General features: G+C 38.8%; 1 protein-coding gene across 1 annotated transcript; it reads left to right on the top strand.

Annotated features, from left to right (window-relative positions):
* Nucleotides 1-7,369: 7,369 nt before the first annotated feature.
* Nucleotides 7,370-13,724, top strand: tal1 (T-cell acute lymphocytic leukemia 1). The gene is made up of 4 exons (XM_026198378.1): nucleotides 7,370-7,510; nucleotides 9,167-9,707; nucleotides 10,803-10,894; nucleotides 12,066-13,724. Exons 2-4 carry the CDS (start codon nucleotides 9,292-9,294, stop codon nucleotides 12,485-12,487), a joined length of 930 nt encoding a protein of 309 aa, XP_026054163.1. The 5' UTR covers nucleotides 7,370-7,510; nucleotides 9,167-9,291; the 3' UTR covers nucleotides 12,488-13,724.
* Nucleotides 13,725-17,245: the final 3,521 nt, after the last annotated feature.

Below are 17,245 nucleotides of genomic sequence, written 5' to 3'. Positions count from 1 at the left end.
TAAATATTCAGCGCCAAGAACTACTGACGTTGCACTGACTGATAGCAAAAAAAGTTAGCAAAACATATTGTAATATTACAGTGATGTTCTGGACTAACTAGTTATAAACTAGCTAAAAGTATCTGTTTGACACTACTATCAGTGTTAAGTACTTTTACATCACAACAGTGCTTTAGCTAATAAACTAGTGTTATTTGATAGCTTACTAGAACTAATCTTAAAGCTACCTCCAACTAGCTACATTAAACTACATATTTATCCCTTCTCCAGAAAGGAGCCATTTGAACCGCTGTGGTCATTTGGAGATATTTAGCAGATAAGAACACCACATGGTCCCCGAGGGGTGGAAGAGAACGCAGTCGCCAAGCTGCGGAACAACAACAAACAAGAGTACTGAGGCGGGCCGATGCATTACCATGTTTGTAGTTGCGTGCAGGGGAAAGTGGAATTAGCAACCCAAACAGTGTAATCACTCTGGGTGCTCCAGGCAGCGTGCATTATTATTTCAATTACTCTGAGGCTTAGCAGTGAGCCCTGAGGTATGCCAGATATTAGCCCACCGACTGCTTTTCCTCTCTGACGGGAAAAAGTAGGAGACAGTTGGTAAATTCATCCCAAGAGGAAACCGAGGAGTCACGCAGGTGCATCAGAGATGTGACTCAAGCTAATGACACATCTCAACGGATGTCAGCAAATAAATCGTAAATGTGTGAAATTTGTGTCAATTAGCCACAGACGAATGTCCTCGGATGCCATTTGTTTTTCTGCATGGACTGATTGGTTGGGAATGTCATGGACAGCTTGTTTAGGGGGAACCAAACTTTAACTCCATTTGCTGCAAAACCCCTCAAGGAGTCAAATGGTAATGAGAGCGACAAAAACCTCAAGACAAAGGGGGCACATCCCCCAAATCAGGACCCCATCCTGGGAACTGTGACGGGGGTCACGGATGAGTGGGGGCAGGGCGTGTGAGGTAAACACATTCCAGCCAAAGGTTCTTCAGCTACCCCAACTCCCCTCATACGCCTAGGACTCCCTTTTTTTTTTTTTTTTTTTTTTACCCCTTCATGTCACTCACCACCTCTGTCACGACACAATACACAAACAGAAAGGTTGCCCCCCCCCCTTCCACCGCCACCTCTTAGGGTTTTTTTTTTTTATACTTCCAACAGCTTTTCCCAACCCCCACATACACCCTGGGGGCAAAGGGGGCCTACCTCCTGCCAGCAAGCAGCCTTATTGTTCAAAGCCATTCGCATTTACGATGAGGATAAAACACATACGCTATGTAATCTCTTTACACCTAGCACTGCCCAGAATGCTTTGTCTGAGTGTGATAGCTTAGTACAGGCACACCTCTGAAGGAGACTGAACGTCAAATGTCACCAGAATCAGGAACGGGAAAAAGAAACGTTAATTCCTAGACACTTTAAGCAACTACATATTTTATGACGGCGGCTTCTCAGGGAATCAAAACCATGACCCCAGCACCATTTGAAACGCGCTCTACCAATTGAGTTACAGAAAACTATAAAGATTCTGGACCTGATGTAATGATTCAATAATGGATCTGTTTTCAAGAAATTGCCAATGATGTCATAAATGTTGTGTGCCAAAAGACAAAAAATACGCAGTCGATGACAACAGCTCCCTTTGCTTTTGTTCCTCTTATGGTAATGTTACCTATACCGTGATCTGCATTAGCATGTCTGCCAGGTAGAAGACATGTCCCTTATTATAAGTGTGTCCAAAAACCCCTCCCTCCAGGCTAACTACATGGCAGTCAAAACAGCATTACTTCAAATCAATCTCTCCCCAGACAGACCCCCCCCCCCCCACCAGACAGTCCCTTAATTTCGCCATGACCAGGAGCCCAAGGACCCCCCGGAGGTCAGGGTTCAACACCTGAGATGCGAACGCTCAGACATACATTTGCGAACGCGCACGTTTTCATCACGCCTCCAGCCAAAACATAATCAGAGGCTGTCTGGGTGCAGGCATGCTAATATGGCAGATCATCTGTGAACATAAAGCAATGTGACACATCCGCCTCCCCCATGCAGAGCCTGTCAACCTTTGTGTTTTAAAATAGACCTGATTCAGTCCGCTCCAAGAAAATAAACCAGGATGTGCAGTGATAAAAAAAAAAAAGAACCAGGTGACCTGGCTGGTGATTCAGAGCTTGACGTGGAAAGGTGAAAGACCCACATGCACACGCTTGTGAGGTAACTGTACTTGGACAGCAGCGCCCCCACTGCATCAAATTTAGCGTGGGCTGTGTATTTATAGAGCTGAGAAACAGCAGACCGAGCCGCCCGCCGAGCTGATGGATGAATCACTCTCTCAACCTGCAGAGATAAGAGCCAGAGAGAGAGCGATAGCGCACATCTGTAGCCAAGACAAACACTCCTCTCGCTTATGATCTCATTCTTCGCTATTATCCTCCTACACTTAAACCCCCACAACACAATTATGATCCATAATTACCCACCTGGAATGTGAAGCATGCACAGTATGACGTGTTTAACGTAAGCAGGTATAGGGTTTCTCCAGTCACAAGGAGAAATTCCTCCAAACCAATCCTGCGACTGTGTATTTCACATGACCTACAAATACCATGGTACTACTACATTTTTATCAAACCTTTATCATGCTGATATTATGTTTTTAGACATTTTTTTTTACATTTACCACAGTAAACCCTGAAATATATGATGGTACTGAAATTTATGTACCATGTTTTTTGTATGGTACTTCCAGGAATACCATGGTATTTGCTGAATTAACTTGAATAAATCTATCTATCTATCTATCTATCTATCTATCTATCTATCTATCTATCTATCAGGTAATTTCTTAGAGCATCTTATTGATACCATAGTACATAAATATTTAAAGTAACATGGTTTACCATAATTTAACCATAGTACAGTCTTTACTTTTTTTGTAAGGGATTTTAATATCTTAATGTATAATTATGGTAATTATTCAATGCTATTATCTGATATAATTACTGCTTCTGCCATAGTACTTTTATGTAAGTTATACTGATGTTGTAAATTACAGCTGTGAATAAAGCAATTCCTCCCTCAACTCAAGGAACACACCCTCAATTTCTTGCCAAGCAAGGCGTTGAAATAATACTCTGTAGTAGGTCCTGATGAGAAAACAGCACACTGACCCCTTTCAGCTTCGGTTTATTCCTGACCTAATTTCTGCTCCGCTCTCACTCGATGACGCAGTGTCACTTACACTGAGCCAGCTGTGGGTTACTATAGTACGGTTTACAGTAGCCACATGAAAGTCCATGTCAGACGCGACTAATTCTGCTGACTCTGTAACAAGAGCTTCAGCAGCCGCCCCTTGGCGCAAAAACCTTTGGAGATACAAAGGGAACACTGTTCAGAGTACTGGACCTAACCGGCTATAGATTATATAACTGTCAGGTTTTGTCTGTGATATAAAAAAATCATGCCAGGTTTGCCAATGTTGCTGAATTATGGAATTATGCCAGTTATGTCTAATATGAAGATCCATAGGTTTACTTTGTCTGTAATCCTACGTGCAGGTTGCACAAGGCAAATATGTCAGGAGGGGAGGGGTGACCTGGTTTAAGTGGAAAGAATGTCTTCCTTGTGAAAACAACTTTCCATAAAGCTCCTCTTTTCAGTGAAGACAAACTGCATGACCTTATACGGACTGAAGACGGGACACAAATGCAGGAGGAGCTTAGTGAATAGCTCTATCTAGTGGATATTTCAGGTACCTGACAGACACGAAACTAAATATGCACAGTAAATTATTGATCACAAATTATATAAAATACAAAATTATATATATAATTATATATCTTTGATTTTCCATAGTGGACACTGTTTTTTATTTATTATTATTATTATTATTGTACAGAATGAGATAAAACATTGGTTGTAATTTTTATATGGTATTATAATGTTATTAAGTCTTAAACTATTGTCAGGAATAGAACATAAAGCCTTATGTTATACGACTGAGATGTCACCACTGCTAACATATTAGTGCTATATAATCATGAAGCTATATTAGGAATATAAGATCTGTATAATGTAAAAAAATATACATTGTTGTAAGAGAACTTCCTCAACCACTCCTTAAATTTTTTTTTTAACGTTTTAACCCTTTTTTTATTTTTACCAACAAATCGTGGGCAAATCGTAAATGTTTTCCATTTTAAAAGCATATCCTGTAACATGCGCATAATTACAGTACTGCATTGTTTCACAGAGCATGAGCAGCTACCATTACAGTAGTGAACAATGAGTGTAATGTCATGCAGTGTCTAACCATAAGAGGGCGATGCTGCATTGAGAACATTTGCGCAGACGCACTTTCTAAAAACTCACGCTACTGCCAATACCAAACCACACCGTTAGAGGGAGTAGTCACCATTATACATGTTCCTCCAATATTCTCCCATGCCTCAAGTTCTCAGTTTGGTTAAACTTGTTCTGTTTTTGATTGTTTATAATGAGCCGGTTTTATAGTGAATAAAACCCGCGGCATCGCGGTTCCCGATCAAATGAACAAATGGCTCTTACGAGCAGGTTCTTTTCAGTGAGTCATTAAACATTAGGCCTACAGCGCGACTAGTGGCAATCCGATTCCTTAACAAATGATTCTTATGAGCCGGTTCTAATAGTGAATCAAAGCCAAAATGAACATTTGAGACAGTTCATTTTACCCAGTCAAAAAAATAAAAATAAAATAAAATTGCAGAGAAAACAAAATTCATTTTACCCAGTCAAAAAAATTAAAATAAAACAAAATTGCGGAGAAAACAAAAACCGGTTCGATTCCCAATGACTCTTTCGAGTCGCCCTTTCTTTTCAGTGAACCAAAAACATTTAATTCACTTACAGCGGCTACTTAATTTATCCAGTTCACTTAGCCAACTGAACTAGCTACAAGTTAGACCACTACTTTTGTCAGTTTAGTCTAATCTAGTCTTTTTGTAATCTAGCCTAGTACTAATTTTGAGTTTTGTTGCGGCCTTTAATAAAAACAAACGAATGACAAAATAAAACAAACATCGTGTTATTGTAGCTACCCAATTTTAAGCCTGATCTGTTCTGTTAAATCTCATCAATAGACTGCTCAAGAGCAAATGCTATTGAAGCCTAAGCGTTTCAAATTTATCTTCATCCGGACTGTGTCTAGTTATAATGTATTTAAGATACTGACACGATCTGTCCACGATCTGTCAGTATACTGTTCTGCGCCAAATCGGTAGGACTTTTGTCTTGCGCAAACCCAAATATATTTTTGATTCCTTGCACATTTTACTAACCAGTAGCCGAGCACGTTTTCTTGGGCTATAGCCATGCAGTGACTAAAATTATGATTTAACGACGTGATTCGTGCAGTGTCGAACAAGCCAAACACCCAGGAGTCTCTCACTCAGTTGTGTTTGTCTGTCAGGGAGATTTGCAGGAAGCTGCTCGTGACATCGGCGTGTTCAGAGACACGACCAGCTCGTCCTCGAGACCGAGAATCGTGACGAGATCATCACGAGTCTGAACAACAACCCTTTTCCGGTTTATGGGGAACGTTTCCGAACATTAAGTCATTTAAAAGTTTGAAGAACTCCAGAAAAACTTCGCCTATACCTCAAGTGTGAAGGGTCGATTTGAGTCCACCGTGAGAAAGAGAGATTGGGTCTGCATCTTGAAAGGGTGAATTTAATGTTCCCGGGCTTGGTGTTTATTATTAACACCTGGAAATAATGCGAGGATTTATAGTGGATTGCGCAAACGTGGGGAAAAGCTTGTCATAGGAGGAAGCTGTCATGGTGGCAGTGTCTGCCAAACAGCAGTAGTGTCTGCACACCCAGTGGCTCTCACCCCGGTCTGACGGATGAACCCGGGGTCGCTGGCTCACTGATACCGTCTTATCGCACTCCGCAAGGTGCTCCTTTGAGCTTTACACCAAATTCTGGCGAGTCTCGCGGGGGCATCCTTCCCAAATCACTCCAAATCCGTGGCAAGGAACTAACAAAGGCCCGAGATCAAAGGCTCTCCGATGATGGAGCTGATTTCCCACATATTATCCTGCGTGTAGGCTATTTCATACATTCATTCATGAAGATATATTATCAACTGTCTGCCTTCTCCTCTATGGCTACCTGACACCCCTCTCCAGTGTTGACAATTACAGTTATCTGTGTTAATACTGGAGTAAATGTGTTAACAACGATGATGATGATGAACTAATGGGCTATTATCTTCATCATCATTGAAACATCTTCAGTAGGCTACACGTAAACATATGCACGTTACTGTAGAGAAAAAACATTGGAGTCACCAAAGTATGACGCAGCAGCATATCTTTTTTCTTTTCTGAAGTAAATAAAAATAGGGGTACAAATATAGCAGATAACTTACGTTATTTATAGTCTATCATTATTTAGCTACTAAATAACGTATGTCGAACATCAGGTGCACATATATTGACATTTTGGCTCATAAATATTTCTTTGTTAAATCCAGTACTCTACATTGTAGCCTATATATATATATATATATATATATATATATATATATATATATATATATATATATATATATATATATATATATATATATATATATATATATATATAAAATTGAAAGAGCCTACATATAAATATCAGACATTTGCTTACAATATTGCCAAATTCTGCTAGATATTGTGATATTGTTCACACACACACACACCCTTAATTATTACATACAATCTGTAAAGGTGTGTAACTTCAAAAAGGTAAATGAGACAAAATAAAATTGAAGAATCAAGTCCAACCACCCCTAAACTAATTAACATAGGCTATCGGGATTAGCTATTTTGTGCATTTTTGGATCGGCCAGAAATGATATAGAATTCACAATTTGTGCCTGTCTACCTTTCTACCCAGTCTGACATGTTTTACTCAGCGAGGGCGGGTTATGAAGCTCCATGATTTCCAGTTTAATCTGAACGCCCGAAAACGCCGAAATGTGTAAAACAAACTGCCGCTAATGGTACTTTTCAACCCTACATCCCCAGCCGATATCACTGAAAACGTGTTACTTTTGGCCGCATAATTAATTTCTGATCGAGCCCTGAAGCAGTTCAACAATATTACGCATTCGCCCCCCACCCCACCAATCTGCTGAGTTATTTTTTATGCATATCCATTCACAACATAAGTCTATATTTTTTTTCTCTTCGCATTTGCCCTCGATAAAAAGCAAAATAATAATGAATCATTTCATAAATAATGGGTTTAGGGGCTTATCGAGCGCGCAGTGGCCGTCACTGCGCTCTTATCTCGCCTGGCCACATTGCGTCCGTGTTCCGCTCCCCATACAGAGAGGCGCGCGCTGGACGTGATGTGGAATTATATAGACCTCACTTCCAGTTCCACACAGCACTTCAGTGCATCTAAAACCTCAGACATGGATGACCCTCCACAAAATGGCTCCATGCACACACTAACATCCACCGCCCGACGACGGTAAGACGAGAATATCGGTGTTTCTGCGCGCCTTTGATACTAACGCGGCTCATAATTAGGCTTTCTATCGACGACAGATGATAAATATGAGGTCAGGTATGATTTATATAATTTGTATTTGATTGTATTCGGTCTTGGAGCAAATAGGCCTTTGAGCCTGCAGAATGCAGACATCGATTTGCCATTTATTTTATAATTAGCGCGCGCTTTAGACGCATCGTTTAATCTAAAAGTTAGGAAATTCGATTTCGATTTTTCACACAAAACCTCCCGCCTGCTCTTTTCCGTTTATAGAGCTTAAAACAACAGTCCTCATAACACCATCAATAAATGGACGGGTCTCATCGCTATTTCACATTTATAAAACTAAAAAAATTAATTAAAAAAAAAATCACATCTCGGTCGGATTATTTGTTAGCTACTAAATATGGTAAACACGGTTTATTTGTTTCTCAAGTTTGTTGACACTCACGTGTCGAATTCTGAATCTATTTGAGACTGTGCAAATAGCCTGCCTTCATCATCGTCAGATTCTGTTGTTAAATAAAGCTGGTTTTAAAGCAACTCTGAGCATAATAATAATATAAATATAAGATGATACATTATTAAATAGCTACGCAGTAAACGGAAAGAGATGAATGTAAAAGAGCATAATTGGGCACGATATAGGCTATTAATAATGATCATATGGAAAAATAAATTTCGATTGTCTGAGAATGAGAACAACATAAAACGAATATTATCGTGTATCAATCTTTATTTTTATTTATTCTTTATTTTAATTTTTTTTTACAAACGATGAAATGGCATCAAACAAACATTCAATTTTAAAAAAACTAAAATATGTTTTTATAGATCTATGATAGACATAAATGTGCAAAAATGGACGCAACTACTCACGTAAAATTGTTTGTTTAAGCTCCATTCCTGGATATATTTTTTTTAAAATGAAAAGAAATAAACAGTGCATTCAAATAAATGAAGCCACCATATTGACAGTTACATCATTCCTACAATAAATAGGTTGATATGAATGAAAATATGGAAATAGGCTATAGGAAATTATATTGATTTAGATTATAGTAACGAGCAATGTTAGAATAATACCACAACAACAACAACATAATAATAACAAAGTCGGTCATTTAAGTGTAAGAATATGATTTAACACGCAAATCTATAAAGGTGTTACTGAATATGTTCTGTAATAATTACGCATTTTTTTCTGTTAAAAATGTCGAACATGTTAGCAGAAGATAAGCTCTTTCCCAACCAAGACACCGGTTATCTCCAGATACCATGAACAGAATGATGATATGACAGACCAGTGTCAGGTCGAGACAAAAAAAACACCACCACACACACACATCATAAAATAAATTAGATCCAAAACTCTTTGAAATGCATCACTTGTCGTTTGTAGGTTACTAGATTAAGCAATCTAGCTTGGCTAGCCTGTTTACTCTCATAGTGGTGCATTAACAAACGCCTAAAACTGATGAGGCCCTTGCATGTGTCAGTGGGACACACATGACACGAGCTGCTGTGTTACTGTACCCTGTCAGTGTTTCCAATCACGCTCGCGCCCGGCACACAGAAGATGCGCGCGGCGCGTAATAACGCACGCGTTCCATCTAAAGGTGTGTTCTTTCACAGGTGACCTCCGCTGAGAAGCCAAACAGCCGCTGGATTGACTGCTCGGGAATTACAATTACCTTTGGATACCACTATATATATAAGATTTTTGGGGGAAAGCGCTTTTTTTGGATTTTCACTCAAGGATGATGGAAAAACTGAAATCCGAGCAGTTTCCGCTCAGCCCGAGCGCGGAGGGCGACGCACGCGAGAAACAGGAAGGCACGACGGCGGACACGGGAGAGCATCATCACCACCCCCCAGAGGAGCGCGGGGTCCTCAATGGTGTTGCCAAGGAAACCGAGCTAAAAAAGGAGGTGGCGGTGATCGAGCTGTCCAGAAGAGGAGGGAGCGCGGATATAAAAGGCAGAGAGCTCAAGGCAGACATCAGCCTTAAGGTGCAGACCACCGAGCTGTGCAGACCACCGATTCCACTGCCGCTGCCTCCCAGAGAGCCGCTGAGCGACACTCGAATGGTGCAGTTGAGTCCGCCCGCTTTCCCTGTCCCGGCGCGAGCGATGCTCTACAGCAACATGACCCCACCGCTCGCCACGATCAACAGGTAACCGACTCCGTGCCGAGTGGATATCAAAATAAAGATTGGATTTCATTTAACATTTAAAAATGAGTTGCAAAGTTAAGATGCATTTATGAAAAACATTGCTTAATGAATCTGTATTCCACATTTTTTTTTTTGCGCTTTTTAATATTTGGAACTATCCATTATTTCTCGCTTTTGTATTTTCTCTGTAATACAATACAACAATCTGTCTTATTGAAAAATACGATTTTATGATAGCGCGACTGAAACGATTGTTAGACTACACTGTAATGCTATGGGAGCCTACACTAACTCGCAATTATTTATTAAGCCTTTTAAAATGTAAACGACACATAAATATAATGTATTAAAATAAACAATTATATAAACGACATATAAAAGGGTAAAAGATTCACCTACTTGTTTTTTTAATCAGTTTTCGTTTTCTCACATATAGCCTATGTTAAATATAATTTCATTGAAATGTTTTGTGTAAAAACATTCTATCTTGCCCTACTCTTTTTCACTTCTATTCTATGTTTTTTTCAATATCCAGGCTATATCAAATAGCTGTGTTAACACTTCGTTTTCTGCATTAGCAATGTAATATGTTAAAGATAAATGTAATGCATAAAAATTTATTTTAATGCACTTTCCCAAAGCTTTTTCTGTTCTACATTATAATTTAAGTATCTCAGTGATTTCTTTCTTATTTTTAATGAAATCTTTACCTTAGAATATGTAATACAATGCATTAAAATCTATTTTCTTATATAAGCTTTGTCTATTGCATTCTAACACATTAATGTAAGTGCTTTTTATCTTGGAATATGTAAAAGATAAATATAATGCATTAAAATGCTCTTTTTTTTAATTCTATTCTATTTCTCCATATTTAGGTGCTTTCTTATTTTTAAAGACATTTTATGTTGGAATATGTCAGATAAATATAATTAATTATTTTTTCAAAGCTGTTTCTACTCTTTTCTATTCTATTTTCTGTTTTGCTCAATGACATTTGAAGCAGATGAATGGAAACATTTTAGGAAACATCCTTTTTCTTATTTCTAACGGCTTCCATCGCATGTCCTGAATTCCGTGTGTGTCTGTCCTCAGTGGTTTTGCTGGAGAAGCGGATCAGTATGGGATGTATCCCAGCAGTCGAGTGAAACGCAGACCTGCACCGTATGAGGTTGAAATCAGCGATGGTAGGAGCATTTTAGATCTTTCTAAGTATGGTAAGCCACTCTTTGGCTGTGCTTTTCTCCTTCTCATGATTTGCCATCCATCGTAGGACTCATTTTCTCCATTTAAAACAACATCACGTGCCAAACAAGCCAGATTTAGTAAAAAGAGAAAATATATTGTAATTTTGCAAAAAATATGGAAGAGTGCAACAGGATGAATATGATAAAAATAACAAGATAACTTAATATCTTTATTTGCTTATATTCTTTACAATTACTTTGTGGCACTTTTTTAATTAATCAGTGATTTTCTAATAAATTATTTGTGAATTAATCATTTAAAAATTTCATGCGCTTTAATATAACGCTTTATTATTTTTTAGCTAGGACCATCACATTAGTTGCACTTGCAAATAATAATAAAAAATATATATATTATTTAGCTAATGTGACAATTTCCATGATGTCAATATCTTTGCATCCCTAAAAATCAGAGTGCGTTGAACAGGGATGTGTGTGTGTGTGTGTGTGTGTGAGAGAGAGAGAGAGAGAGAGAGAGAGAGAGAGAGAGAGAGAGAGAAAGTGGTTACAGTTGCCAATTGGAAAAAAAGAAAGAAATCAGTGTATGCACTGGAGAGATAGCTGCGAGTTGCCTATAAAAATGCAAATATGAGTCAATGTGTTTGGCTGCGAGTGCTGAGACAGAAAAGCAGGATTCTAATGAGACGAAAACGGCGAATGTGCAAAACAATATGTTCTTATACGATACAGAAGAGCATCAAAGGTAACACTACCCTCGCCGCCTTTAAATTATTCCTTAACTCAAGAGGTTGGGAATCCATTTAACTAAGTGTAATTATATGAAGTCACTGGTGCATCAGGCAAAGTGAAGCATTGATAGCCCTGTTCCAACAGAGCTGTCTAGGATGAGAAATGGCCCTGAATAATTGAATGTAAAATGCCATAGATAATAGAAAGGTTAATTAATTCTTGGCTAAATAGAGGGAGATAAAGAGCTAATCTATCAGTGAGAAGTGAGTGAACACCTTAGGTGTGTTCACAAGGAAACCACTGTTAAAGCACTCAGCCGCGTCGCAGATTTGTTACGAACAAGAATTTAAAAAAGCCGATTTTGACACCTCAAACCATTGCGAACGAGTATAACCTGACTTACACTTTCTTTGCTCTGCAGGCTCACAGCCCAAAGTCGTGCGACGGATTTTCACGAACAGCCGCGAGCGCTGGCGGCAGCAGAACGTGAACGGTGCCTTCGCCGAGCTGCGCAAGCTCATCCCAACCCACCCTCCAGACAAGAAGCTCAGCAAGAACGAAATCCTCCGCTTGGCCATGAAGTACATCAACTTCCTGGCCAAGCTCCTCAACGACCAGGACGACATGGTGGGCGGCGAAACCCCCGCCCGTGATGCCACCCTAGTGCGGGACGACCTCCTTCAGGAGATGCTGAGCCCAAACTCCAGCTGCGGGAGCCTGCTGGACGGTGACGCCAGTCCGGAGAGCTTAACCGAAGACCAGGACTCTTCGGTGGAATCCAGGTCTTCGGCGAGGGGACTGCATCACTCCAGCCACCCGATAGACGGAAACGCCCAGCGATGACTGATTTTGGGATTGACGGACTGAGAAGGCACAATGCTTCATGGACCTCAACTAGCGTATGTTCATGTCGTGTGCAAGCATATTCTTACATATGACTTTCTGTTAAGCTCTTCTCTTCGCGCTTCGACACTAAGGTGCCCTCCGCGGTCAAACGCTGGTACGGGGGAAAACATCAGGTAGATTTTTAAGTCCACACTTAGGCAGGAGTTGTTGATCGCCACCTGGAAACGAAAGAAAACTGATTGAATGGTACCCACATCTCATTAGGTACACCGCTGTGAAGAAGGTCACTGGAAACAGCTGGACTTGTACAACGAAAAAGAGCAGTTGAAGCAAGAATATAAATAGTTCACCCACCCAAAAATGACCATTTTGGCATCATTTACTCACCCTTGTGTCGTTCCAAATGTGGGTTTCTATCTTCATTGGAACCTAGAAGAAAAAACTTGGACCGACAGTCAATGGGGTCCAATTTTACTCGTTTTGGACCCCAGTGACTTCCATTGTACCAATGACTTCTGTTGTTCTTCACTAGATTTAAAGTTCGAAGTCGTAAAAGATAAAAATGACGATGCTCTTGATTACGGACGCCCCGGCTTTGAGTTTGTGCAACATCTTTGAGACGGATGTACATACTGGGTATTGTAACGAGTTATGACTTTTATTTTAAGTATTACTAGCATCAATGGCAATAGCAACAAAATGCTGTTTGGAAAAAAAAATGCCATTTCGTAAATGGTTTTTTGGTATTATATGTCCAAACCCACTTGCATACAAGAAAAATGGTGGCGGAGGTACAAGAACGTGTACATAGACCGGGATAATGTCGTGTGTCTGTAACGATGTTCCTTTAGACTGTTCTTTCGCATTGTGATCATGGTACACTATTAATTCGCATCTCCATTTCACCTTCATACGTTTGTTTCTTTGGCTCAAACACCCCTTCGACCCGACCACCTCGCAATGACGCATTCATGGAGTAACGTTCTGTCACTTTATTAGACTTGTATGAACTTGATCTGCTTTTTTAGCAGAGGATTGAGTAACCAGTCTTGGTACCTTTAAGTCTTTTATTGGGTATTAAACACGGAAGCAAACAAAAATGCTTATTTTAATGTGATATTTAGTAGAAAGACCTTTGTTGTAAGGTGAAAATCTATCTATGAATATATGCAATGTTATATCATACAAATTTTATATAAAAACCCACAAAATAAAAAAAAAACACAAACCTGAACTTGCGTGCTATTCTTCTGAAAAGGCTGAATGTAATTGAGGATTCATGGTGAGTGTGGACGTCTCTTCTGTTGCCATGACAACTGTAAAGGTAGAGAAGGAAAGAAAAAAAAATCCAGTGGAGCGTTTTACCAAGTGTCAAAAAACACAGCAGACAGGGATTAACAGAAAAAAATAAAATAGTGCATTGAAGGAACTGAGGTTTATGAAAAAACTGTCAAATCACTCGTGCTAGTCGGGACTTAAAGAAAAAAATACAATGTATTTTTTATGTAGGGACTTTTTTTTTTAAATCCCTGACATGAAAAATGAATACAGTGGGATGTGATAACAAGAATTAAGATTCAACATATACTGTAGGTGCTTAACACGACAAAACATAGATATGGCCTGCTCAGAAAAAGCCTATCTAATGTTCAGATTCTGAGGGTGTGAGGACAGTCGGGGTCATAGCAGGGCATACATGGGTGTCTGAACCCTGGGAATATGATTCTGAAGGGGCTGATAGGGGCCCTACAGGGACTGTGAAAGACTGATCCGAGGGCAGTTCCCAGACCAATCACTGATCCACACCCACACACGCTCTCCATCCAATCAGCTGGAGGACATGAGAAGCATTTCAAGCTAAAGGAATACAGCTACATGTCAAACATCTGCACAGGAACTCCTCTTTTATATCAAGAGCAAAACAGCAATTGTTGTCAAAACTGGTGGAAATCATCTTGAAGGACCATACTTGAATTTATGCAAACAAGATTTAAAAGCTATGAGTATTTAGATTTTTATTTTTATTTTAAGCAAAGGGTTTAAAAGGCATGAAATATATGTACAGTATGGATACTTTGACACTGAGCTCCAAAAATAACAAAAATCCCCATAAACAATGTGTAGATTAATTTATTTGTAGTGATATTTAATGAATGGCAGATAAATAAATACATTTATTGTATATATTATTATACAAAACAATATTATATTAATTAATTATAAAAAACTATTTTACTTGGTCACTGAGCTTAAAAAAATTACAAAAATACTACTAATCACCTTAAATTAAATGCTTAGATTTATTTGTAGTAATATTTAATGATAGACAGATAAATGAATAAATAAATACATACATAAATATTATATTTTTATATATTATTAGATAAACAATATTACATTATTTAATATTATATTTAGTAAAATAACACCATAAATGGTGTTTATAAATGTAAACAATTGAAATGCTTGTTAATTGTGCTTTTTTTTTTTTACCAAAAATCTGCATAGTCGCTGTGGTACTTAGACAAAAAATTGTTACAATAAAAAGTACATAAATGTTCACTGAAACAGCCTTAAATAAACATTTTAATAAATAAATAATCAAATATAAATGATAATTTTAAAAAATATGCAACTTTATTTATTTGTGATGATTTTTGTCAATTTCGGAGCTCAGTGTTTATATAAATACAGCCAATACAATCTAGAAATATCACTTATGGAATGACATAACAGGTGATAAAGTGATGATAAAACTGTCATTTTATAAAGTGCTAAATAAGCTTCATTGTAGCTCTGAATCAAAATGCACTATTATATTTAACTATGCACATGACCATGTCTCATTTATCTCATTCCTTAAATAAACCACACTCTAAACAATTCCGTTGTGGACTCAACATCAAGTTCTGTGCAGCTCAATTAGAGTTTTATTCGTCCACTGGAGATTAGTCAGATCATCAATCGCATCCGCTTCCCATGAATACTATAGTCATGTGACACACAGGCCCATGTGCATCCCACCAGAGATTCAACACACCATAAAAACACTTTAATTCTATTAAGCCCATTCATTCATCTCAAATGCCAATGCTTTTGCTCTTGAAACTGTGGGCTTGGTGGTACATATTCAATCAGGGATTTCTGACGGCATCTTTTCCCTTTATAATTAACTGTGGCATAGTCGCTATCCGCTTTTTTCCCACCAGTGACCCCAAACCGGAGGATATGGAGCTTCAACCTGGATGCATCTCAAAGGAGCCCCATCACAACAAAAAGACATGATCACTTACTGATAAAGACCACCATTATTCTGAGATAACTAGACAAGGGGGAAGAGTATTCAATTAAAATGCCCCTCCTTCTGGGACAAGGACGTCCCAGTGAACCTCCCAAAGGTCTGGTTCTCAGAGGCAGGACGGGCCAGTGGAAAGAGTCTCCTCTGGGGTGTCTCATGGCTATCTACCACACCATCGGTTGAAGTGGCTCCCCTGGGGAGCGGCCCGGTATTTTACACAAGGTGTTAATGAGTGGGCGGAGCCCTTTTTTCTAGTTATAAAGCGGTGCTAATTTCCTCTGAGCTGTGAGACGCTCATGTGTCCCTTGAGTCCAGAGGGGCGGATCGTGGTCTTCGTCCAACTCCGCCTCTTGTTCTCTGTTTTGGTCTGTTAATCATTTGCTCTGTCACTCTTTAAGAGCGCTCTCTCATGTGCACTCGTCTCTTGTGGTTTAATAAGAAAGGACGAGAACGGTCAGCAATGCCCTCAAGTTCAAACAAATTTGTCATTCATCATCTTTAAGTTGTTTCAGGTTAGTCAAGTGAGCTAAGGAGTAGTTCACCCAAAAATGTACATTTATCGAAAACCGTTGGGTCCTCCAGTTTGTTTTCAATTGGAAAAGATTTGGAGAAAATAAAAATTGCATCACCAATGGATCCTCTGCAGTGAATGGGTGCCGTCAGAACGAGAGTCCAAACACTCATCTACACAACTCCAGTCCATCGATTAACATCTTGTGAAGTGAAATGCTGCATGTTTGTAAGAAACAAATCCATCATTAAGATTTTTGTAACCTCAAACCTTTGCTTCGGGCTAAAATATGAGTCCTCCAGTGAAAAAGCAGTGTTGTCTGAATCAGGAGAGAAACGCACACATATTAAGCACTGATTACAAGCAAAAACAGTCCAAAACAGTTCTTAATAAATATGAATTTTGAGGTGAGAGGACAACAGTGGATGGGCTTTTACATTGAAGGAAGCATAATTATGGATTAAGGACTGGTGTTTTTGACAGAAGTGACAGTTTATGCTTTAAAGTGAACGCCTTGCTGGATTTGTTTCCTACAAACATGCAGCTTTCACTTCACAAGACATTAACGTATGGACTGGAGTCGTATATATTAATTTACTGGATTATTATGATGTTTTTAACAGCTCTGTGGACTCTCATTTTGACAGCACCCATTTAGAGTACACAATGGTGAGCAAGTGATGTAGGCTAATGCTAAACTTCCCCAAATCGGTTTTCAATGAAACATCCACATCTTGAATACGCTGATGGACAAGGGACTCAATTTTCACTAAATGTTTTATTTATTTATTTTTTGTCGTCTGAAATAGTTCATTAAAGGTTCACTTGACTAACCTAGAACAAATTCAGGTTGACGAATGAGGAGTTTGTTTGAACTTGAACCCAAAACACGAATCTGCGTCAATTAATTTAAACCTAAAGATCTGATATTAAAAAGTTCGTTGTT

The sequence above is a fragment of the Carassius auratus genome, chromosome 22 (assembly GCF_003368295.1).
Source record: "Carassius auratus strain Wakin chromosome 22, ASM336829v1, whole genome shotgun sequence".
NCBI lineage: Eukaryota > Metazoa > Chordata > Actinopteri > Cypriniformes > Cyprinidae > Carassius > Carassius auratus.
The sequence above is the reverse complement of the archived record's forward strand: the minus strand, read 5'-3'. Positions and strand labels throughout refer to the sequence as shown.

Excerpts from the sequence above, each read along its gene's own strand:
- tal1 (XM_026198378.1), top strand. The coding sequence starts at position 9,292 with ATGATGGAAAAACTGAAATCCGAGCAGTTTCCGCTCAGCCCGAGCGCG. Across the intron at positions 9,708-10,802 it reads CCGCTCGCCACGATCAACAG|TGGTTTTGCTGGAGAAGCGG; the intron begins GTAACCGACTCC and ends GTCTGTCCTCAG. Across the intron at positions 10,895-12,065 it reads TGAGGTTGAAATCAGCGATG|GCTCACAGCCCAAAGTCGTG; the intron begins GTAGGAGCATTT and ends TTTGCTCTGCAG.